Genomic DNA, 25,271 nt, shown 5'->3' with positions numbered 1-25,271 from the left:
CTGCTTTGAGCAGGGTTTTGGACTAGATGACCTCCTGAGATCTCTTCCAGCCCTGATATTCTATGATTCTACGCTCCTCAGTTTGTCTATTTTATTTCCCTTCCCTTTGCAAACTAGGAAAAAACAAAAATTTTCCAGACACTTTTGTTTGCTGGGCAGCTGGAATGTTGATGGGAGTTAGGTGCCCAAGTCCTTGTGAGGATCTGCAATTACATAACCAGTGCAGCAGGTCAAAGCTGAATCTGTCCAATGAGTACAAGGGAGTCTGTATCTCATGTAATTCACATGTTGACAGGCCAAGAGGAAGTCTAAGTGACACCAGTTAGGTCCCCTTTCCACTCCCCACTGAAGGTGGCCTGTTCTGCCAAATCTCCTGTCAGTTACAGAGATGGAAATCCAGAGAAATCCATTCTATTTGAGTAAAATATATATAAAAAAATTTAAAACATTGATCAGTAAGAACTTGCATCTTTGTCTTGATTAGCATGAACCAACGGGCCTAGTTTCTGACCACAGGGTGACTCTCAATGAATTGAAAAGCAGCACATTTAAAACAGGTGGGATTATTTTGCTGAACACACAAGTGACCTGTGGAACTCATTGTTGCAGGGATTACCATGGCCGGTCACAATAGGATTGTAGGAAGTGTTGGATATTATGCAAACATCCATGGATTAAAAGAGAATGCAAAAGATATAAGCCTGCCTGCATTAGCCCATACGAAAACTATTTCCCTGGGAAAGGTTTATTTGTAATTTTTTATTATGGGGTTTTGTGCCCTTCCTTGTGACTCATGTCGTGTTGGACACTGTCAGAGTCAGGACAGAGAGCTAGATGGACCCTGCTCTGGTAGACAGTGGCAATACCTGAGCTCCTCTGCTCTTGTCCACTAGTGTCAGCCAGGAGAAACTCCATTTCAGTTAGTAAGCTCCAACCAGACACATGGGATGAGGTTCACAGTAGAACTCAGGTGTCAAGTTACTGAGAATCATGGTGCCTATAAAATTTTAGACCCCTATAAAATCACTGGGATTCAGACAGGCTGAGTTAGGTGCCCAGGCTCCTGGTACAAAGAACAAAGAACGACAAGTTCCTGGGAAAGTGATCCACAAACTCAGCACTCAAGTCCAGGCTGGTGGAAGGCGCTTGTCTCTGCTTGGGGTTCTCAGCTGTGATGACAGACACTGTATAGCCTGGTGGTTACAACACTTACACGGGTTGTGGGGGCCCCAGCATTCAGTCCCCCTGCTCCACTGACTCTCCAATTATTTATCCAAACTGGAACAGCTACAACAGGAGATACTGAGAGATTCCCACATCACAATATCCCCCTGCCCAGTGGTTTTGGCATTCACCTGAGAGAGAGCACACAGGGGCCTGATCCTGCAAGCCATGCCTCAGCATGTCTGCCACAGCCACGTGAGGCAGAGAAATGCCTCTCTTCGTGCATCTGGAAGCCTGGGATGGGGCAGCAGTGGACATGCCCAGAGACAGAAGCACATACACTGAGAGAACTTTTCTGCAAATCTTAGGCCCTGAGCAAGTGTAGATTCCTATAGAGTCTGGTGGCAGCTAAGCAGCGGTTTTGTGATTCCCGGTGAGGCCTGATCCTGACATTTAGGTAGCTAAACCAGCAATGAGGCACCAAAGTCCCTCTGTGAATCTAGCCCATAGAGTTTTAGAAGAGAGCTGTACAATTAAAGTACCTGGACAATTTTTGTTGTTGAAGAGAGGGAAGTGCATGACGGTAGGAACATCTTTTCCTTTGAAGATGTAGCAATCAGAGGGGTTATCAATGTCCTTAATCTCTTCTGTGTTTATCTCGGGAAATGGGATGTTATTTGCCTCACAGTACTTGGCAGTTTTCTTAATGGTCTGGGAAGGAGGAAAAAGTGATTTTAAAATAAATAAATAAATGAAATGATCATTCCCACTAATAAAACGTGATGTCACTAATATGGCCAGGCTAGAGTTTTAAAAATACCCCTAACCTACAGTGTACAAACATTCCAAGGAGCCTCTAAGGAACTGACTAATCGAGGGCCTCCATGGAAACCAGACGTGACCTGTTGCCATATCTCTGTAATGAGAATCTTTGTATAGCAAAGCATATATTGTGGCTGAGGTTTTCAAAAGCTCCTAAGGGATGTGGATGTCCAGTTCCCATTAAAATTAATCCTTTAGGTGGCTTTGAAAACTTCAGCCCATGGTAATGAACAGAAATCAAAACCCAGAACTTCAGCTCCAAAAGCACAAGTTTGATTTTTGTTTTGTTTTGTTTTGTTTTTTACAAATTCACCTATAGGAAAACTCTTGTTCCATGTAATCAAAGTAGCAAAGTGTTATAGTAGCTGCAGCCACTAGAGAGAGACAATATCACCTATGGAGCATTGGTGATATGTGAGGCTGAGGTTAGCGAGTTTGCAGAGTTCTAACTGAGTTATTGGAACTTAGTTCACATTTTTACTGACCCTGTCTCATCCTGCTAGAGTGCTCTTGGCTCTTTGGTGCTAACAGAAATAAAAATTGGTCAGATCCAATGACTGTCATTTAGCACATCAGCTAGGACTGTGATACACACAGGAGCGTATCTGTGGAGTAAGCAGTTGCCATTTTTACACAGAGTAAAACTGAACTTCAAGGAATTTCCTCTTCTTCCTTGATATACAAAGGGAAAGAGAGGTCATGACTGGTCACATGCCCTTATTCCAAACCCAAGCGATCTTGCAGAGAATAAGATAAATATTCCCAGTGGATCCTATACGCCCACACATCTCAAATTGTGATCCCCACAGCACCTTCCGGGAATCCAAATGACTTCTGCTAACAACAGTGTAACCTCACTGGGTCATAGGCCAAGTCCTGGGTATTTGTGCAGTGATTGATCCTGATTGTAGTGTTGGGAGACAACACAATAAATAAGAAAAGTTACCTCGAAAGGATCCCCATCGCTGAAGTCGAAGGAGAGGATCAGTTTCACTTTCCTCTCTGGGCGCAGAACGAGGGGGTAGGCGGAATTTATGGCAATGCCGGCATCGATCAAGTGGATGAATTCTTTGTTGGTCAATCCAGTAGATTGGGCTTTACCTGCGAACGTGCATCCACATATTGTTTTAGGCTGTGATTTTTCCAAGGGGTCACAATTAGTGAGGTGCCCAAATCCCCCTGAATTCCATGTTCATTTTCGAAGGCGCCTAAGCTGGCAGATAAACTCCTAGTGGGATTATCTAAGGCATTTCTGTCAAGAGTAAGGCCCCAGAGCTAGCCTGCTTACATGCTAGCTTAACGTCCCCCTCTCCCCCCACAGCAGTCTAACCAGCACAATTGGGCCCCCGCTGAGTCGCCTGATTAGCCCAACCACCCGACTGGCTGTGTGGATCTGCAGACTTGCTCTTATGACCAGTGGCAGGGTGCTGGCAGCTCAAAGCATTCACCCCTGGCTGGGAGAGCACCTGTTCCTGTCCTGTGCCCAGCCTTGCTCCCACCTTGCCTTGCTCCAGGTAACTGACTCTGATTCCTGGCCTCTGACTCTGCATTTGACCCTCGGCACTGGCCCCCTGCCTTTGACTCTGGCACTGACCTTTGGCTCCAATTCCTGGCTACTGATGCCTTTTGTCACCACTTGGTATGACTCCTGCTCTAGCCGTTAGGCATGAAGTCCCCCATCATGGTCACTGTCAGGCATCGAATTCCATTTGAAACTAGTGGGAGTTAGGTGCCTACCCTGCTTGCGTGCTTCTGTAATTACCACAAAGGGCCAGACTTGCAAAGGTGGGCTGCTGCCTAAAGATACAGAGAGAGGCCTAGTGGGTATTCAGAAGCTCCGAGGGCCCAGATTGATAAAGGTATTTATGTACTTCTGCCCTCAGCACTTAACAGATTTTGGAGATTTTCAAAGGGATTTGAGCACTTAGGAGCCGAAATCCCATTGGCCGTCTATAGTCCTAAATCAGTTTGGTGTTGCAGTGCTGACCACATCAATTCCTAAATACCTTTAACAATCTGGGCCTCGGTGTCTGAATCTCATTAACCCCAGATGTCTATCAATATCTTTAGGCACTAAAACCTTGCCCTCAGGCTCCTTGAAAAACCTCAGCTCTACTTTTGTGAAATTAGTATCTAAACCAGCTCAGTGACACATGGGCATCAACAACAAACACATATTTGAGCCAGCGTTTGGTAAGTCTCCATTTTAGGAGAATCTCGACTGCCTTATAAAGAAGTTCTGACTCAGGGCAAATTCCAAATCATATTAATATCCAGCACTTCTACTGTTCGATTTTTTTTTACTTTACAAAAGTAAAATACACTAGCTCACCACAGAGTGGGGCAAACACAGTAACAGCTCACTGACAATTATCTGTCAAACAAAAGCCCCACATTCCCTTCAGGTTTCATATGAAGTTTCTTTATTTACTTCCCATGAACACTCAAAAAGGCAATTGGAGTTGGTCAAAAAATGAAAAATATCAACAAAAAAAGAGTTGAAATTTTAAAATTGTTTCATTCCACAACTCCCTGCTGCCCCTTGCAACCCATTACACAGTATAGCTGTCCCTTTCCTGTCTCTCACCCTCTGCTGCCTTCTATGCCCGTTATACAGCACGGCTGCCTTTTTCTCATTACTTTCTATTTAATCTATTCTCTGTCAAACCAGAACCTTGAAAAACAGGAAAATTCATACTGCAGATGTAGAAACAAATGGGGAAAGTGCAATTCAAATGGATTTTGCTTACTATCTGCGTACAGAAAGTTGTTGGTGTACCCCCATATCCAGTAGCAGATACAGGTCACGGTTTTCCATAACAATTGCCATACACTCCATACATATTCTATTAAGGCAAGAAAAATCACAATAAAAATCAAAGCTGAAAATAAGTACAATGAAATAGCTAGGGGAAGTCTGCAGACTGAATTTCTTTCTTCCTCTCAGTTGCTAGTAGGTGTGAGTAGGGGCAGAGACAGGTATTTGTTGATAAAAAGGCACTCAGGTAGCATAGTGCTCCTTGCAGGGCAATACACACAGAGGTTATTCTGCTTCGGGGCAGCTGGACTCAGCCTGTCTGATTTTCTAGCTCCCAGACCAACTGACTGACACTATGCTGCCAGGATGCAGGGACTCCCACTTGCTGGGCTGTTAGGAGTAAGTGCAGCCCCCACTGACAATGGATGTTTCTTTGCATTTTCGCAGGCATAACTGAGGACCAGTTTTGGTATGACAGGACTTGGAATGGGGCTGGGGTTTGATGAGAGAGCAGTGGGTTGGGCGTGAACGGGCTGGCCAGAAGACTGCTTGGGATCAGGGGAATCCACAACTCCAAGGTCTTTTCACAGAGAAATTTGAAATGTTGGGGTTTGTTCTGAATCAAGAACAAAATGGATTAACTGATGAAAAATATTCTCTTTTAGAAATAACTCTTTAACTTGGTTGAATTACCAGACCTAGAACACCTGACATTGTGCTTCTTACTATGCTTGTAAAAAATAAATAAATTGTACTGTCAACAATTCTGTTGATCATTAATAAAAAGTTGGTAACTGAATTTACTTTCTCCAAAAGTAGGACTAGCCTTTGTTTACTCAAAGACCTCTAAGGCTGCTAGATACTTAACGGCCACAATCCTTCAATATTGTATGACTTCAGGATAAGTTCTAAATGCCCTTGTGTTCTCTTAAATTACAGCTAACTCCCTCCAGGCCAGATTTTAAAAGAAATATTTAAGCACCTAGTGGGATTTTTAAATCAGTGGGAGTTAGGTGCCTAGACACTTTTAGACATCCCACTCCAGGCTTAAATGCCTTTAAAAATTTGGCCCTGAAACTGTTAAGCACTCTTATTCAGCGTCTCTACGTCTTTTGTGGGATTACTTCTTTCTAAACTATTATTAGGCTTGGAAGGATTAGATTTTTATCAATAAATGTCAATTTCATAGGACACTCACGTGGATACAAAAAATCCCATCTACGATAACAGAAATTTACAGAGAGGCAAAAACATGAAAAATATTGCTTGAGAACTCATTTGAGTTTCATAGAATCATAGAATATGATGGTTGGAAGGGACTTCAGGAGGTCATCTAGTCCCATCCCCTGCTCAAAGCAGGACCAATTCCCAGCTAAATCATCCCAGACAGGGCTTTGTCAAGCCTAGCCTTAAAAACCTCTAAGGAAGGAGATTCCACCACCTCCCTAGGTAACCCATTCCAGTGCATCACCACCCTCATAGTGAAAAAGTTTTTCCTAATATCCAACCTAAACCTCCCTCACTGCAACTTGAGACCATTACTCCTTGTTCTGTCATCTGCTACCTCTGAGAACAGCCTAGATCCATCCTATTTGGAACCCCCTTTCAGGTAGCTGAAAGCAGCTATCAAATCCCCATTCATTCTCCTCTTCTGCCGACTAAACAATCCCAGTTCCCTCTGCCTCTCCTCATAAGTCATGTGCTCCAGCCCCCTAATCATTTTTGTTGCCCTCCACTGGATTCTTTCCAATTTTTCCACACTCTTCTTGTGGTGTGGGGCCCAAAACTAGACACAGTACTCCAGATGAGGCCTCACTAATGTCGAGTAAAGGGGAATGATCACGTCCCTCCATCTGCTAGCAAAACCCCTATTTATACAGTCCAAAATGCTATTAGCCTTCTTGGCAACAAAGGCACACTGTTGAGTCATATCCAGCTTCTCATCCACTGTAACCCCTAGGTCGTTTTCTTCAGAACTGCTGCCTAGCCACTTGGACCCTAATCTGTAGCAGTGCATGGGGTTCTTTCATCCTAAGTGCAGGACTCTGCACTTGTCCTTGTTGAACCTCACCAGATTTATTTTGGCCAAATCCTCTAATTTGTCTAGGTCCCTGTGTATCCTATCCCTACCCTCCAGCATATCTACCACTCCTCCCAGTTTAGTGTCATCTGAAAACTTGCTGAAATGCAGTCCACGCCATCCTCCAGATCATTAATGAAGATATTGAACGAAACTGGCCCCAGGACCAATCCTTGGGGCACTCCGCTTGATACCATCTGCCAAATAGACTTGGAGCCATTGAGCACTACCCATTAAGCTCAACAATCTAGCCAGCTTTCTATCCACCTTATAGTCCATTCATCTAGCCCATACTTCTTTAACTTGCTGGCAAGAACACTCTGGGAATTCCCAGTTTAATTTAAGTATATTTACTTTATATATTTTGACGTGTGGTGTGACAATTAGTGTTAATGGCTACAAAGCTTGAACTTTTTGAATGTCAGTGTTAGGAGACACTGGCAAAGGACCTGAGGTCTTTACATAAGAACATATGAATGGACAGAGGGAATGAACAGAACAGGGCAATTTATTGACTCTGTCATGCAGTCCCAGCTTCTAGTAGTCAGAGCTTTAGGGATACCCAGATCATTGGGTTATATTCCTGACCATCTTGCCTAATAGCCATTGATGGACCTAGCCTCCATGAACTGTTCTAATTCTTTTTTGAACCCAACTGCCTATTAATTTCATTGGGTGACGCCTGGTTCATGTGCTATGTGAAATGGTAAATAACACTTCCCTATTCATTTTGTCCCCCACAAATTATGACTATATAGAGCTGTCATATCTCCCCTCATTTGTCTCTTTTTCAAGTGGAACTTTCCCCCTCTTTTTAATCTCTCTTCATACGGAAGCTGTTCCATATCCCTAATCATTTATGTTGCCCTTTTCTGAACCTTTTCCAATTCTAATATATCTTTTCTGAGATGGGGCAACCAGAACTGCATGCAATATTCAAGATGTGGGCGTACCATGGATTTATGTAGAGGCAATATGATATTTTCTTTCTCATTGTCTATCCCTTTCCTAATGATTCCCAACATTCTGGGGGTTTTGTTTGTTTTTTTGTTGTTGTTTTTTGAGTGCCGGTGCACATTGAGTGGATGATTTCAGAGAACTATCCACAATGACTCCAAGATCTCTTTCTTGAGTGGTAACAGCTAATTTAGACCCCATCATATAGAGTTGGAATAACATTTTCCAATGTGCATTACTTTGCATTTATCAACATTGAATTTCATCTGTAATTTTCTTGTCCTATCACTTGGTTTTGTGAGGTCCCTTTGTAAGTCTGATTTGGATTTAACTATCTTGAGTAATTTTGTATCATCGGTAAGTTTTGCCATTAAACTTTTTTTCCCTTTCTCCAGATCATTTATGAATATGTTCAACAGCCCTGGTCCCAGCACATATCCTTGGGGGACACCACTATTTATCTGTCTCCATTGTGAAAAGTGACTATTTATTCCTAGTCTTTGTTTCCTAACCTTTAACCAGATACTGGTTATCATAAATTTTTGATTTTCCCTCTTAATGTGAGGGGAGAAATAGTAGAAGAAAGAGATGACACACTTGAAATAATGAATTATGGAGGGAAATAGTTAAATGACCAATTTTCTTCTTTTTAGGGCACATCTGGTTCTTTGCTCCCACATCTGGAGCAATAATTTGGAAAGTCAATGAGCTGGAAGGCTTTGAGAAGCCCCATCTAACTGAGAAATTTTTCTATAAAACTTGCCTCCAAGTTCCTTTTCAAAAATACAGATGAGTTCAGCAAACTCCAGCATTCTCTCTTCCCAGCTCTTCAAATCCAAGGTCTCACTAACTTCATAGCACTTCAGGTAGGAATACTTGCTATTCTCCTCTGCATAAATAATGGATGAAACAAGGTTTGGGACAAGCAGTGGAAGGTTTATTAGATATGTTTAGGGTTGCAGGAATGTTCAATGGGGCGTAAGGCAGTTTTGGTGCCCTGGTCCATTTAAAAGCAATAGGATTTGGGGTCCTAATTCCCTCAGGCTCTTTTTCCTCAGCCTGTGTGTGTTGGAACAGCCCTGAGGATTTGTAAAAATATTGGCAAATACATGCATGTTGTCATGGAAATGAGCATGCCACAATTCATTCACAGCAATTCATGGGAGCTGGCATTACCAAAGGCACCAAAGGAAATAGACTTTGGACCCCTTTTGAAAATCTCATTCTAAATGACTAGACACAGGGAGAGGAGGTAAATTTAGTCCTGCTGGTTCACTTGCCTTTCAGGACTTCCTTCAGCTGCCTTAAGATTCTCTTGCAATCTTCCCCAGCTGAGGCACGAACATGAAGCTCCTGGAGGAGGAGGAGGATACCCCGATGAAGTACACTAGTGTAATCAGTACCTTGGAGGAAAAAGAATATAATGTGGCCAGCAGGCAGCTGTTTGTCCTGTAAGCCCCTGGGGATGAAAGGAGGAAAGACTTGTCCCCAGTGCCCAAAGTCTCTTGAGAGGAGGGATGCAACAGCCAGTGTAGGGTCAGACACCTGGCTGTGGAATCTGTCTGTACCTGTTGTCCTAGAATGTCAGGCCCTACGCCAGTGGAAGGAGGAGAGTAGTGGTTAGAACTCACCTCCCAATGACATCTGGCTTACCGTGTGAGCTACCTGGGGCCGATGTGGGCTTCTCACGATTTTTCTTTTATTTATTGAATGAAAAATGGTTGTTCAACCAAATTGGCAACTGGTTTGGGGTTTCAGCTGCTTGGTGCTGACTAAGCTCTGAGGAGGTCATTTGGGCCTCCTGGGATAAATGCACCCACCACTACTAAGCATCATCCCATCTGGTCCTGGGCCTACAGCTCTCAAGGAAAGTTCAGCTCCATCTGTCAGGCACTGAAGGTGGAAAAGTAACTACAATCACGCTGCCAAACCTGCAGTCATTGGATTCTCCAGAGGTACAAGCCAAGAAGGGTAGGGGGAATTTCCCCCATGCACAAGTGTTAGCTGGTTTAAGGTTTCATGCTGACTAAGCTCTGAGGAGGCAATCTTTGTCTACTGGGATAAGTCCACCTACCAACAAAAGGCACAGAAGCTAACACTCCTTGTAGAACTCCTATAAGAAGCAAACAAAGAGCCCATTAGTATTGTTGAATTCCCATCTCTCTGATTACCACCTCACACACCCTCCAGCCCATCAAAAATTCAGGTATCCTCACCTGTCCACCTGATTAGTTCAACACCCTGTTTGAACTCCCTTAGCTCTCCCTTGCATCAAGTTTAAATTTCTCTTCCTCGCCCATAACTCCACTCTGGCCAACTCCTAGAAGACTTTCAGGATCCCAGTTCAAGAAACTCCATGTGGAGTTGGGTTGGAATGGTGGATGGAGCCCATAAGAAGTCACAGCTCAGACTACACTGCCAGTTCTGCAATTGCTGGATCTCGCTAGTGAATGGTTATTCCTATTCATGTTCCAGTGCTCTGTGCTTCAGGGTATAACTGCTTGGGACTGGGGCATGCTAAGGAGACACCCAGAACCCCCTTTAGAACAATAGACACCTGTTCTGGACACTTGGTGTATCTAAGGAAATGTCTTCCATTGAATACAGCAAGCTGTGTGCAAAGTAGAAGTTAACAAATTCAATTTTGGGATTAGGGCTGGTGATGAGGGCTGGGAAGGAAGCCTGAACTTCATGACTTCACAGTAGACTTGGTTACAAATTTCCTAACAGCACATTCTGCATCAAAAATGGCCATTTAGTCAAAATTTATACTTTCCATGAGAACATGTTGATTTTTGACAAATTGGAACTTATCAATTTTAGTTGAAATTTGGAACATATTGCTTTTGATGACATTTCTTTTTGGTGAAAAGATAATTGAAACAAAGTGTTTTGATAGGTCAAAATGTACCTTATCAGAATGGAGTGTTTCAATTTTAGCCCTCAATATTTATTTTATATAGGATATAAGGTCACATTTTTTAAAAGTCTAAACCAAAACAAATCATGTCCACTTTATCAAAAGGGAAAGCTTTGATTGATCTGAAAATACTTTTTCCAAACATTTTGAAATTGTTTGGTTTCATTCTGATTAAATTTTGAAATGTCAGAATTTTCCTTCTGCAAAAGTTTTAACTAGCTGGACTTCACAGGGACATCTTTGGAATGCCTTCTGCTTGCAAACCTCCCACCACAGGGAGATCAGAAAAAACATTTGGGCTCTTCTCCTGGCTCCCCACTGACTCCCTGTCTGGCCCTTGGGTAGTCAGTTAGGGTCTGATTTTTAGAGGTATTTAGGTACCTAGTGATATTTTCAGAAGTACCTAGTTGCTTCAAAATCATGGGTTTCAATGTAAGATAATCACCTAGATGCTTTTGAAAATCCCATTTGGTGCCAAAATATCTTTAAAAATCTGGACCGTAGGCTGAGATTTAGAACAAATACTAAGGGAGTTAGGTAACCATGGAGGTCAGTGGCATTTGGGCACCTAACTCTCTTTATCTTGTTTGAAAATCACATCCAAATGACTTAAGGTGAAGACTTTCAAAGGCACCAATGGGAACTGGACACTTGGCCAGGATTTTTAAGGTATTGATATGCCTAAATTTAAAAACAGGTGCCTAGTGTGATTTAAACAATTAAATTAATTAATGTTAATTAGACTTCATTGTTGTTGGCAGTATTGTTATATCCGCATTGGACCCAGGATATGAGAGAGACTAGGTGGGCGAGATAGTATCTTAAGGAGAGCAGGTCTCTTTCATTACTATTCATAGCTTCTCAGGCCAGAAGGATCATAGTGATCACCTGTTCTGACCTCCAGTATAATACAGGCCATAAGAGAACTTTGGGAATCATCTGGGATTTGCTCCCCATGTAGTTACTTATAGATATTTATAACAGTATAACAAGATCCAATGGGTGGACATAGAAGCTAGACAAATTCACATTGGAAATAAGGAATACATATATATATATATATATTTTAATAGTGAGAGTAAGTAACCATAGGAAAAACTTCCCAAGGGTCACGGTGGATTCTCCATCTCTGGAAATTTTTAAATCAAGATTGGATTTTTTTTTCTAAAAAGAACTGCTCTAGTAATTATTTTAGGGACCTTCTTTTGCCTTTGTTATACTGGAGGTCAGACTACTGGGGCTCAATGGTCCCTTCTGGACTTGTAGTCTATGACTTTCTTGTAGATATTTATTTCTGCCTTTTTTTTTTGTTTAGCTTATATCTCAATGAAAATGGTTTAAGCTAATGTGAGAAAACCACACTTACACCAGAACAAGAGTGTCCACATGAGGGTTATTCTGGTATACCTATAGCTGGGTAACGGGTAAAATTTCCCATGTAGAGAAGGTCACATATGAGCTTTCAGGGCGATTTTGTTCCGAGCAAGCATTTGTCAAACAGAAACTATGAGTGTTAACATTCATTACAAAGGGGGAATGAGACCCATGAAAATCACATATGTCATTAATGGATATGGCTTGATTCCCCTCTGGCTTGATCTAAGCTTATAAAGCACACCTATGTTGGTCATGGGAGTGAAAAAACACACATTTCGCTATGCCATCTCCACTCTGCCCCCTCAAAAAAACCTCAGTGTAGATGCAGTTATGAAGATGGAAGAGTGCATTTTTCAATGTAGCTAATGTTGTTGGGGGAACTATTAATCATATACTGGCAGAAAAACTCCTTCTGTCAGTGAATGCTGTGTCCACACTGTGGGGGGCGGGGAGGCTGTAGTGAAGACGTAGCCTCTCAGAGAGGTGCAGATCAGAACTATCTCTCTTCACGTCATTGGAGTCATGTCAAGATAAAGTCAAGGTGAGTTCTTAAAAAAACAGCCCATGATTCCAGAAATACAATGACCCACCTGCTTTACCTACTGCATACCGATGTTCTCTGAGTTTTCGGAATTTTTCCTTAAGATGGTCTTGCCAATGGAAAACAGAACACGTGTTATAAGTCTTTTCTCACAGCTAAGGATACTAACCATAGGAAATCACATTTGGGTTACAAAATGTAAAACTGATTTCGTTATGATTTGAACTGGTGTAACTCAGAAGGAGAGTGGGTAAGAAAATACAATTTCTAACCTCTGGGATTTGTTTTCATCTCAAATTGGTTTAGAAAAGTCAAAACATCTAAATATCTTGAAGAAGTGAAATTGTGAAATATTTCAATTCAGAATTATCAAAATGACCCTACTAAAATATTTTCTTTCAACAACAGTGAACCATTATAAGCTAATAGAAAATGCTATACATATATAATACAAAATATAAGGTAATATATGATATTTTTAGCTACCTAGCTAAAAAAATAAATAAAAGTTAAAAGCAAATGAAAAGATAAAGTTGAATAAAATGATAAGGTCAGAACAAAATACTCTATTTTGGTTTTTGAAGCATTTTGAATATTTTCCATCAAAAATTATCTCGGAATTGACACATTCCCACAAAATTTTTTAATATGATTTTCTGGTGGAAAACTCTTTAGTCAAAATGTTTGATGTGGCTGTATTCAGAAGTAACTCCGCTGACTTCACTGGCAGAATTTGCCCTAAAGCTAAATCTTTGCAAAATCAGATTAAAGTTTGAAATCAGGATTTGATCTAAACTGAGAGTTTCAAGGATGCCTAAAGGAGTTGAATTTCATAATGCCATGGATTCGTATAGTTTGAGATCAAGAGGCCATGAAATTTCACATAGAAATTTCAGTTAAAGTAAGGCACTGCTCAGGAGACTGAGCTGTTATGTGCCACAGGTAGAGAACAGGAAAGATTGAGGTGCACCTGAAGCAGAGGTCCTGGCAATGGCAGGGAATGATTAGGTGAGATGTGTTCATATAACCTCAGCAGGCGACCCACACCCCATGTTGCTGAGAAATGTTAAGAAAACCCCATGGGTCCTGCCAGTGTAACCTGGGGGGAAATTCCTTCCTGACCCCAAATCTGGTGATCAATTGGACTCTGAACACGACTCACCAACCAGGCATTTAAAAAGAGGATTCTCAGTACCACATCAGAACATTGACCTACCCCACCTGTATCCCATCTTTAGTGGTGGGAAAATAAATAAATAAATAAATAAATAATGAAACTGATTACAATTGTTCATAAGGGAAGATATTCCTTCCTGATTGCTGCCAGTGGCTGGCTGAAGCCCCGAAGCATGAGATTAGATGATTTTCAACTCTTATCAACGTTAATGGAAATTAGGATCCAAATCCCCTCATCAATTAAGAAAATCTCAGCCCTAGCTATAATAATCTGGAAATTATCTGGAATGCTGGAGATTATGAAAGGAAAAAATGAAAGTTGGGTGCTCGGTCTTCCTTTGGCACCCTTGAAAATCCAACCCACCCACAACTGGCAGACACCTATGAGCTACTTTAGGCTACTGCTAATACAGTGGCTGTTTGACACACGACAGTATCATTGTGATAAAGAGTCGGGCACTGGAATCATTGCTATAGAATGGAGTGGTGATGCCTCCATTGGGGACCTGTTCCGATTCCACTGATGACCCTACCTTCAAAACACAGAAATGTCAGTACCTATTAAATATTTCTTGTTTGCATCCATACTTCCAAGGGCGCTTCCCCATAAGCCTGAAAACAAGAAGGAAAAGACCTTATTTACCATAGAGCAGCTAAGAAAGCATCAAGGCCTTTCCCTTCAATATAATGTAAGGAGTTGCCTGGATAGGAGCCCCATTAGCAGAAAAGTCAATGAGGCACTCGCAGGCCAGTCTCTCATAGGTTATGTGTTTTTGCAACTTTGTTCACATATTGATCCATAACTGAAAAAGTTTATTGTGAGTAGAGGTGGTCAAAAATTTCAAATGTAATATTCTTCAAATCAGCAAATATTCTTTTGTCAAAATTTGAACTTTCTATGTGAATTTGTTGATTTTTAACAAAATTTCATTTAAAAAATAAATGTGAAATGAGGCAGGTTGACCTTATCAAAACAGAACATTTCAATGTTTCATTTTGAAATAATCTTTCATTTCCAAATTAATTGGATTGTATAATACAATGTAAATGAAAGTATAACAGACAACATTTAAAGAGTAGAAATAGGAAGGCAACATTTTGATTTTTTTTACAGAAATGGAACATTTCGATTGACCTGAAATGGAAATCATTTTGTGGGAAAGGTTGAAACTATGTGTTTTAGTCCTGATTCGGAATAGAAACTAATGTTCAGATTTCCTGTGGAATGGTAATGCCAACATTTGACCAATCCTAATTATGAGTATTGGTATTTGCAGTATCACACTGCCTAGGTGACCCAGCCATGAAGCAGGACCCCATTGTGCTAGGCGCTGGACAGACACAAGACAGAAAGACAGTCCCTGCCCAGAGCATTTGATAATTTTTGGAACATTCCTGCCCAGTAGTGAGTTGAGAACTAGGTGAGACAGGGCAGCCTCAAGAGGCAGTGGTGGTCTTGACAGTGGGTGTATTAAATCCTGCTAGGCTTACTGTTATTTCAAGATCATAGAAATGTAGGGCTGGAAGAAACCTTGAGTTGTCATCTAGTCCACCCTCCCTCACTGAGGCATGACCGAGTAAATCTGGACTATTCCTAACAGATGTTTGTCCAACTTCTTTAAAAACCTCCAGTGACGGGGGCACCACAAAGTCCCTTGGAAACCTGTTCCAGAGCTTCACTATCCTTAGAGTTAGAATGTTTGTTGTTTGTTTGTTTGTCTGTTTGTTTGTTTTCTAAGAATAATTAATTGCTGGATTTGTCTTCCATTAGGAGATGCATTTTGAAGTACTGTCAAAAGTACCCAGAGTCTAGGATGGGCTGTGTTTGATTGGTGTAGTACAAATTTGTATGAATGAATGAATGAAGCTGGAATTTTCAAAGTGAATAAGGGAGGTGATTTTAAAATGTACCTAGCTGACTTAGAAGCACACATCACCCATTGACTTCAAATGATCCTTATACTCCTAAAACACTTACCTCCTTTCAACAAATCACAAATTCAAAGCCCATGGAATTTGTTTAGGAGTTGGGTACATAACTATCCTTTCTCCCTTTGAAAATTCCTCTTCCCGTCAACACAATTGCCTAATCCTTTTAAACCTTTTGGAAATTCCCAATCCAAATAAATAAATATAAAAGTCCAAGACATGCAAACACTGGATATTAACTAATAGGAAGGTGAATGTTCCTCGCTGGGATTTTCAAAGGAAACTGTGGGAGTTAGGTGTCCAAATTCTAGTGGAATTCAATGCAAGTTGGGCTTCCTAATTATCCTAGGGATCTTAGAAAATTCCAGCTCTAGTGACAGGACAGTAGCTTAGACATAGGAGACCTGACTTCTATTCCTTTACCTTCCATTACCAAACTTTATGACCTTAGAAAAGCCATTTCCCCTCTCGATGACTCAGTCTCCTTCTCTGTAAAGTGTGTATGTTGATGCTCACCAAACTTTTGAAAAGCGTGTTTAGATCTGTGGATGGGATATGTTATCTATACAAAAACTAACCATGTTTCAGGAGGAGCTAACTGGGTTGAAGAAAATATGAGCTAAGGGTGAGCAAAGGCAGTTACATGTGAGTGAATGTCATGAGTGAGGTGGAAATAGGGGTGAGGGTACAGAAAGAAGATGGAGGGGAAGAAAAGCTGGGTAGATACAAGCAGCTGGGAAGAGAGCTCTGAGACTGGGATGAGACCTACAGGGTTGAAACATTCCAAATAGGTCTATAATATGCTGCATTCAAATAACAGGGTGGACCTGCAATATCTATCTATCTATCTATCTACCTATCTATCAGCAAGGTCTGAATGAGCTCTCCCCTGGCAGCAAGTGATAAGCTGGAGGGAAAAGGTTCCAGGACATAAACACACCTAATCTGCCAAGGTATCCTGCCCAAGTGATCAATTTTGTCTGGTATTGGGTTACAAATCACTTCAGTAATCATGAAATGTTGTTATTGTGATTGTATCAGTAAAGGGCAGCAGAACTGTGCTTACCCTGCCCTTATTGCGGGGGTCAAGCCCAAATGAACTGAACTGCACTTGCTAAGCATAGGTTCCAATGCCAGATCCCAGTGAGCAGAGGGTGTGGGAGGGGGACAGTTGGTTCTTTTTAGAGGGGTGGGCTCTGTCTAAAAGTCCTAGGCAACACTTGACCTGCCCCTCTCCCCTTTTTAAATGTAGAGCTGATTAGGCTCAGTTGAGAGCGTTTTGTTTTGGTAAGTGATTGCTAGAGCTAAATCACTGATAATCAGGTCAAGTGCTCAGCCTTAGGGATGCTAGGGGACAGTGTTTGGGGGAAGAGACGGCCCAGTCTGCCCTAGCAGGGAAGTTCCCCCACTAGCTGCTGAAGTCACTGGGAGCCAGGTGGAACCCCAAGAGACCGACTCACAGAGGTCACAGTGGGGAGGCAGAAGGTGAGGACGCAGGGCCATCGGCAACAGAGCAGACAATGGCAGGGGTGCAGTGAACTGTGGCATGAGAAATGACAGCAGGGGCACAGAGTGAAGGGCGGCAACTGTGAGCCATTTGCAGCGACAGCAGCAACTGAGGTATTGCTCCACATTCCCCACCCTGCTCTCTCCCTGGCTGAGAGGTGAGCTCATGTGAACACACCTCTGAAATCTGGGTCTTCAGGGACCAAGGACAGCAGCTGTGAGCAGTGTGAGGTGGAGGGAGAGGGCAGTGGTGTGTTAAAGGAACATCTGTTTGTTGTTCACGGCAAGGTGAGAAACGGTGGCTCAGGACACTGCCCAACTTACTCTGGAGAGGGAGTTTAGCTCATGGTCAGATGTGTTCGAATCACAGTGGTGGTGTTTTCCCAAATTAATGCCGGGGTCCTTTCCCCTTTTACTAAAAGTTTTCTCTGCTATATACAGGCTCGGTGCCAGCAAGAGGGGAAATTTTGCCTCTTAGAAGCACCCAGGGGTGGTTTGTAATTTTACCAGATTGTTGGGTGGGGCTTGAGCCAGTTTCTGTGTTATATTTTTAAGAGGGACCCCTGGATATTGAACCCAGCCCCTGCTACTGCCAACTCCACCTGGCAGAAGGGTTACATACATATCTGTCAATCAGCTAAGAAGAAGGGGCTTCAAAGCTTACCTTGCAGGTAGCAGATATTTTTCTCATCCCTCTTTTGCGAATTCCCATCCTTGATTTTCTTTCCCAAGTCTTCGGTGCACACAAATGCCCCCAGGCTGGGAAAGCCAGATTCATGGGGGGTGAATTCAAACCAGGTTCCTGTGAAATATAGATAGAGCCAGTTCCTTGTTGTCCCTTTCTTGGCTGATAGCAATAATTTCTCAATCCCCACGCCCTCAATTTGTTTGCTCCACCAGTGAATCTCACCTAATTTTGCAGTCTGTACCTTCATCCACAGTCATTTTCATGCCATTTTTATAGTGACTTCCTCTATCAGCTGTTTCCCTCCTAAGTCAGCATGTGCTGTCCTTGTATATCCCAGAATTCCTCTTGTGACAACCACAGCCCCTCTCCACCCACCCTCCAACCACCCATCCCTAACTTGGACCAAAGGTATAAAGGAAAAATGAGTCAAATCTAAAGTAATAAATTTAACTGTAGAGCTAAACAAAAAGGCAAACAATTTCACAACACTTTCTGAAGTTTTCAAGGTTCTTTTCATTTTCAAAACTGATCTATCACAAACTTTTTTGATAGACATTTGTATTGAAAAAGTTTTCAAAGTCACTACTGAAACAATTATGGGATTTTTTCATTTATTGACAAACCTAAGCTTTTTTTGGAAAATGAACATCAATAACCATTTTGGTAAAGTCATTGATAAAAAAATCAATTGAAAAATAGAGAGAGCAAGAGAGAGAGAGAGTTGACAGGTTTATGCAAAAAAAAAACATTTTTTTTTTTACCTGGGCTGTTTTCACCTGCTTTACCCAATTGGTTTGCTTCTATTGCCGCATAGACTGGGTAAGGATTTTTCCCATTTTTGGAGGAATCATCATGTTCAGATAGTTTAGTCTCATCATACTGCAAAGGTAAGAACTGATTAGCGCAGAAAGACACAAGTTTTGGTGATGTTCCCAGCAATTTGTCCCTGACTAATTAGTTCAGGCCAGGAATTACAAAGACCATTTTTGTTGAGACCATCATCATCTTTGTCATTGTTCCCTCATTCTAGTGTGCACTGTATGGACAAACAACAGAGTATTTACAGTCCATGGTGGAGACTTTCAAATGGGCCTAAAGGAATTAGGCACAGATTAAAAAAAATATTTAGGCACCTAAAGATGCAGATCAACACATAAAGGGCTTTTCAAAAGCAACTAAGCAAGGTAAGAGCCTTAGGATATATCTATCTTGGAGAAGGACGGTCAGATTACCAGCTCGAGGAGACATAGCCGCATTAGCACAGTATGAATATTGGTGTGCTGCAGCGGCAGGAGCAGAGGGAGGGGTAACCCCACTGAGTCGTACCTAGGTCTCCATCAGAACTCACGTGGGTGTGTCTCCTCCAGCTGGGAATTACACTTCCAGCTCTAGTGGAGACAGAGCCTCAGTTCCATCAAAATTAATAGCAATTAGGGAGCAGCAAAGCCAGGCAAAAAGCTTTTAGTGAATAGTAAATTCAATGAAAAATGCATTTTAAGAGCATTGAAATTATTTGTGAATTCAGGTCAAATTTGGTGAATTCTTTTATCTGAGAAAAAAATTGATAAAAGTTTAAATTGTTTATTTCAGCTGCTTTGAAATGAAATATTTTAACTTTTTTTTGTTTTGAAATGGTATTTCATTTGAAAAAAGTAAAAACCAAAAACAAAAAACCAAAAACAAATAAAACCTTAAAAATGACCTGAAACCTACCAAAAATAGTTTTGGATTGAGTAATCTTTTAGAGAAACATCCAATACTTATTTAAAAATTATCAGCAATGAAGAATCTACCGCAAGCCTTGATAAATTGTATCAATAGTTAATTACTCTCACTGTCAAAAATACGCAGATATACACCTTCTTTCCAGTCTGAATTTCTCTCACTTCAACTTCCAGCCAATCATATTAAACCTTTTCTGTGCTAGATTAAAGAGACCATTATTAAAAATTCAAGACCATGATTGAAATTTTCATACCTTTGAGCTCCCTGTTATCAATTCATATTCTGGAGAGTGGAGGATTTTGGAATCAGATGCTAGGTTGAGATTTTCAAAACAACCTAAGTGATTTGAAGGCCAAATTCCCACTAATTTTAAGATAAAAGGGGTATCCAAAACCCTTAAACAGCCTTGAAGTCCTCACTTTAGAAATGTTCAGATACCACAGTGGTCTTTGAGAGCTCATAGTAAGAGGCTGAAATATATGAAGTTGTCAAAGGGTTTAGATAGCTTTAAAATATTTCAGAGTGGTAGCCGGGTTAGTCTGTATCAGCAAAAAGAACAAGGAGTACTTGTGGCATCTTAGAGACTAATACATTTATTTGGGCATAAGCTTTTGTGAGCTATGTCATAAACAGATAGTTAAGGGTTAATGTCTCTTTTACCTGTAAAGGGTTAAGTTCACCTAGTCTAGCTGACACCTGACCAGAGGAACCAATGGGGGAACAAGATGTTTCAAAAGCAAGGAACCAGCCTCTTATTAGAGTAGTAAGTTTTAGAAAGGAGTAAATAGGTGTATGTTTATTTCTTTGTAACCTGTCTTGTGCAATTAGAGGAAGAATAAAACTGGGTATTTGGGGGTTTTTTTTGGTGTAACTAAGGTTTTGCCCAGGGGAACATCCTCTGTGTTTGGAATCTGTTGTCTGTGAGAGTAGCTGATATGCTAATCTCTCCTAGAGGGTTTTCTTTTATCTTTCTTTTCTTTAATTAAAAGACTTTTTTAAATAACCTGATTGATTTTGCCTTGTTTTTAGATCCAAGGGAGTTGGATCTGGATCCACCAGGAGTTGGTGGGAGAAAGGAGAGGGGATGGTTAATTTCTCCTTGTTTTAAGATCCAAGGGGTGTGTTCACCAGGAAATTGTGAACTGTGTTTGGATCTGTGTTCACCAGGAAATTGTTGAAGTCTCTCAAGGCTACCCAGGGAAGGAAAGTAGTGCTTGGGAGTGCTGGCAGCCAGACCAGATCTAAGCTGTTAATTGAGCTTACAGCTTCTCATGCAGGTCCCCCACATCTTACCCTAAAGTTCAGAGTGGGGAAGGAACCTTGACAGGCTAAAACCCACTTCACTGGATGCATTCAGTGGAAAATACAGTAGGAAGATATATATACAAAGAGAACATGGAAAAATGCTACAATTCTGCAGTTTCTGTTTGGAGGTTGTTTTTTTTTTTTCCCTTGGAGAATTGCAACTTTTATGTTGTAATTGAGTGACCAGGGAGGTTGAAGTGTTCTCTGACTGGTTTTTGAATGTTATATATTATTATAATTGACACCAGATTTGTGTCCATTTATTCTTTTGTGTAGAGACTGTCTGGTTTGGCCAGTGTACATGGCAGAGGGGCATTGCTGGCATATCATGGCATATATCACAGTGGTAGATGTGCAGGTGAACGAGCCTCTGATAGTGTGGCTGATGTGATTAGATCCTATGATGGTCCCTTGAATAGATATGTGGACAGAGATGGCAACAGACTTTGTTGCAAGGATAGTTCCTGGGTTAGTGTTTTTGTTGTGTGGTGTGTTGTTGCTGGTAAGTATTTTCTTCAGGTTTGGGGGCTGTCTGTAAGTGAGGACAGGTCTGTCTCCCAAGATCTGTGAGAGTGAGAGATCATCCTTCAGGATAGGTTGTAGATCCTTGATGATGTGCTAGAGAGGTTTAGTTGGGGCCTGAAGGTGATGGCTTGTGGCCTTCTGTTACTTTCTTTGCTGGGTTTGTCCTGCAGTAGGTGACTTCTGGGTATTCTTCAGATTCTGATAAGCTGAATAACTGAATAATTTGAATTAATTTGCAAACTGGACACCATTAAATTAGACTTGATTAAAGGCTGGAAGAGGATGGATCATTACACAAAGTAAAAATTATTTTCCTATGCTAATTTTTCCCCTACTGTTACTCACACCTTCTTGACAACTGTTGGAAATGGGCCATTCTGATTATCACTACAAAAGTTTTTTTTTCTCCTACTGATAATGGCCCACCTTAATTGATTAGTCTTATTATAGTTGGTATGGCAACACCCATTTTTTCATGTTCTCTGTGTATGTACATCTTCCTACCGTATTTTCCACTGCATGCATCCAATGAAGTGGGTTTTAGCCCACAAAAGCGTATGCCCAAATACATTTGTTAGTTTCTAAGGTGCCACAAGTACTCCTCATTCTTTAAAATATTAGCAGGAGTTAATATGCTTCCACTCTTTTGCTCCTGAATCCCAAGTACTCGGAGAGAGTGTGTGTGTGTGAGAGAGAGAGAGAGAGAGAAACAAAAACAAAGGAATATATTAAGTAAATCCAGTGATTTTTTTCACTGGAACCACTCTGGATTTACACAGCAACTCACCAGCTTCAATGCAGGATAGATAAAGAAAGAAGCCCAGACATCAGTCAGAGAGAAGAGTTCATCTTCAGCCGCCTGTGTCGCAATAGTAAATTCCTCTTGAATATGACATGGAGGTTTGGAAAGTGTATCACACAGGCGTGCTTCCAAGACCTGCACTTTCTCTGTCCAGTCCTTCTCTTGGTAGAGGAAAGACATGCACCTTTCAATGAACCAGAACAGATATGGCTGAGACTGAGGGAATAGGATGGGCAGTTCCCCCTTCCCCTTTTAATCTTCATACCTTTTATTTTTCATGCCAGGTATTCTAATTATCATCCTGGTGTTGTAACAAATCTGTGACTTGACAAGAACTTCATCCACGGCTGTCTGTCACCATGTCCACTGGGAAATTTATGGCAATAACAGGGATAGAGCTAAGATTGTCTGCTGAAAGCCAAGATCTCTGCCACTCTGAGCTATGGAGAAACTCCATTATCTGCTTCTCCAGAACCTGTGATCCAGCTAAGCAATTCTGATTTGACCTAACAGAGAGCAGTGGTGAGTGCACTAATCCGGCCATAATAGGTATAATGAGATCCCAGGGCCCTTCTTGAGCCAATAGGGAAACTACATGGCACTACAGAGTGTATGACACGGAGAGAAGCAATTAAGATCTCAGCCAGAAAAGGACAATGGTAACACACACACACACACTGCCCATTTCACTAGGTCACCCTCACTCATCTGTCCCATTTTCTGCCCCCCTCACTTACCTCGATGGAGTGACTCTCAGAACAAGGTGCTACACAGCAGGCATAGAAACTGATCCTGGCCCTGGTTGATCAGCTAGAAGTGTCAGAAGATTTTTCTTTCCCATCTCTTCCTCCATGGTCAACTCCACTCTTCTTCCTTCCTCCCAAGCCCCAATGCAGGAGATCTGTTTCACTCGTCCCTGTCCTTTCCTCTGTGTATTCCCCATCTCTTGGTAAACCTCAATGAACCCCAAACCCTTAATACCCCCCCACACACAGATTGCTCTTTTCTCACTGTTCCCACTGCTGGAAGCCTATCCTCTGTCACCTTGGTTGCTGTAAACATTGCTTCTCTAGTCTCCACTGAGCTTCTCCAGCTCTTGAGTCTGGCCAGAATGTCCCTGCATCTTCTAACCATGTCATCCAGCACCTTGAGTCCCTAGGATCAGATCTTCATGCCTGGCCAGGAGGCAGATGCCCAGTGAGCAGGCACTGGGTTAAGGCTCAAGACACCTGCGTTCTAGCCCCAGCTCTGCCACTGACCTGCTGTGTGACCTTGCGTGTGTCACTTTACCTCTGTTTCATTTCTCACCCATTTCCTGCCTACTTAAAGGTGGGATTTCCAAAAGTGACTTACGAACACAAATCCCATTGCAAATCAAAGGGTGAGTCATTTTGGGTGTGTCTGCGCTGCACTCAGAGGTGTGACAGCAGCATGTGTAGACAGACCTTTGCTAGCTTTGATCAAGCTAGGTCAAGTGCCAACTGCAGTGAAGCTGCAGCAGCATGGATGTCATGTGGGTGAGATGCGTGGGTACGTACTCAGGGTTCAAAGCAGGCTGGTACAGCCCATGTTGTAGCACCAGAGCTTCACTGCTATTGGTTCCCAAGCTAGCAAGGTTAAAGCTAGCTCAGGTATGTCTATGCTTGTTACATCATGCCCCCTGATTGCAGTGCAGGCATACACCTAGGTGCTTCTTAAAATCTCACTCATAATGCCTTCAAAATGTACCTAATTGATAATAAGAATGCCCCAGTGACCACGAGCTGGGAAAAATTGGAATATTTTCCCTTCTAGTGACATGCACCTACCAGGTGGAACCCGATACCCCACACAGGTACATGACAGCGTCCAACAGGCCCTGATTCTTCAGCTCCACCAAGGTTCCCAGAAGGGCTATCATGGCCCGCAGACCTCCACCTGATCCTAGGACAGCGATATTAGGCATGTTATCCTGGGGAAGAGAAAAGAGGAAATGACAAATGAACAAGGAATGATGAGTGATCTCTGTTATGCAGCTCTTGGTACAGGTCCATTCAAGAAATTCAGAGAGAAAGCCTCAAGTTCCAAGGCTGGTTTGCCTGACGTTAGGAAGCATCCTTATCGGGTGCCCAATGACCTGAGTCCCATCCTGAGCCAAGAGCAAATGCATCTTATCTTCATTTTCAGCCATAACCACACAGTAGCAGCGCAGTAATCCCTTAGGGCTCTTTGAACCTCTGGGCCTTTTTGCTTAAAATCCTATGCACCAACATACAGACCAGGACCAGAATTTTCAAAGAGATGCAGGCAAGGGCCTAGAGGGCATTTCAAAAGCACCTAGGCAATTTAGGTGGCTAACTCTCTTTAATTTCCATTGGACTTGAAATAGGGCTTTAACTTACTAGTGCTCTGTACTGTGCTCCGTGTTCATGCCCCTTACTCTCCATGATTAACGGGCGTGAGTTTGTTTGTCTGAACAAATGTGTGTAATGTAGGAGGACTAGTCTTTGTGTCTGAAACATAACATAGAAATGCAGCTGCTCAAGAAATGATTTTTATTCCTATTCAAATTTGCTTTCTTTTTTTTGGAGACACCAAATTGTTCATCAAAAATTTAAGGGGTGGGGGCTGTCCAAAACATGAAACCCCACAAACTGATCACCCCATCACCTGTCTGCTCCCCAGTAGATTTTTAGGTGCTCTTTATTTCAAAAAGTTTCTGATTTTATTGTTAAGAATGGACATTTCTGTGTTCATAAAATAGCAATTTTTCATTAAAATGCGTTGAATGCAACGTGAGCCGGCTGTAGTACTAATGCACTAACAAGATTAGTGACAAGTGAGTCACCAATGGAGACTGAACCCTGAGCACCAAAAAACTCATGTCACTCTCCCTAGTGCTGAAGGAAGAATATTGTGAGGAGGAAGCAACGGTAGACTCTGAGACTGACATTTGCAAAGCCCTCAGAGGGGAGATGTTCCCAAATATGTCACATCTACAGGAGTTTGCATCCCTC

The 25,271-nt window shown here is 41.9% G+C and overlaps 1 protein-coding gene across 1 annotated transcript; it reads right to left on the bottom strand.

Annotated features, from left to right (window-relative positions):
• Nucleotides 1–1,706: 1,706 nt before the first annotated feature.
• LOC127042688 (cytosolic phospholipase A2 gamma-like) lies at nucleotides 1,707–24,701 on the bottom strand (the record flags this gene model as incomplete). The annotated part of the gene is made up of 13 exons (XM_050935954.1): nucleotides 24,657–24,701; nucleotides 24,084–24,226; nucleotides 22,261–22,459; nucleotides 18,680–18,797; nucleotides 17,895–18,032; nucleotides 14,354–14,407; nucleotides 12,669–12,728; nucleotides 9,856–9,894; nucleotides 9,062–9,184; nucleotides 8,545–8,670; nucleotides 4,737–4,832; nucleotides 2,933–3,087; nucleotides 1,707–1,875 (listed from the first exon to the last, which is right to left on the bottom strand). Coding segments are annotated over exons 1-13 (1,465 nt in total), but the record flags the coding sequence as incomplete, so codon positions are not given.
• Nucleotides 24,702–25,271: the final 570 nt, after the last annotated feature.

This window comes from Gopherus flavomarginatus, unplaced genomic scaffold (genome assembly GCF_025201925.1).
Source record: "Gopherus flavomarginatus isolate rGopFla2 unplaced genomic scaffold, rGopFla2.mat.asm mat_scaffold_90_arrow_ctg1, whole genome shotgun sequence".
NCBI classification, from domain to species: Eukaryota; Metazoa; Chordata; order Testudines; family Testudinidae; genus Gopherus; species Gopherus flavomarginatus.
The sequence above is the reverse complement of the archived record's forward strand: the minus strand, read 5'-3'. Positions and strand labels throughout refer to the sequence as shown.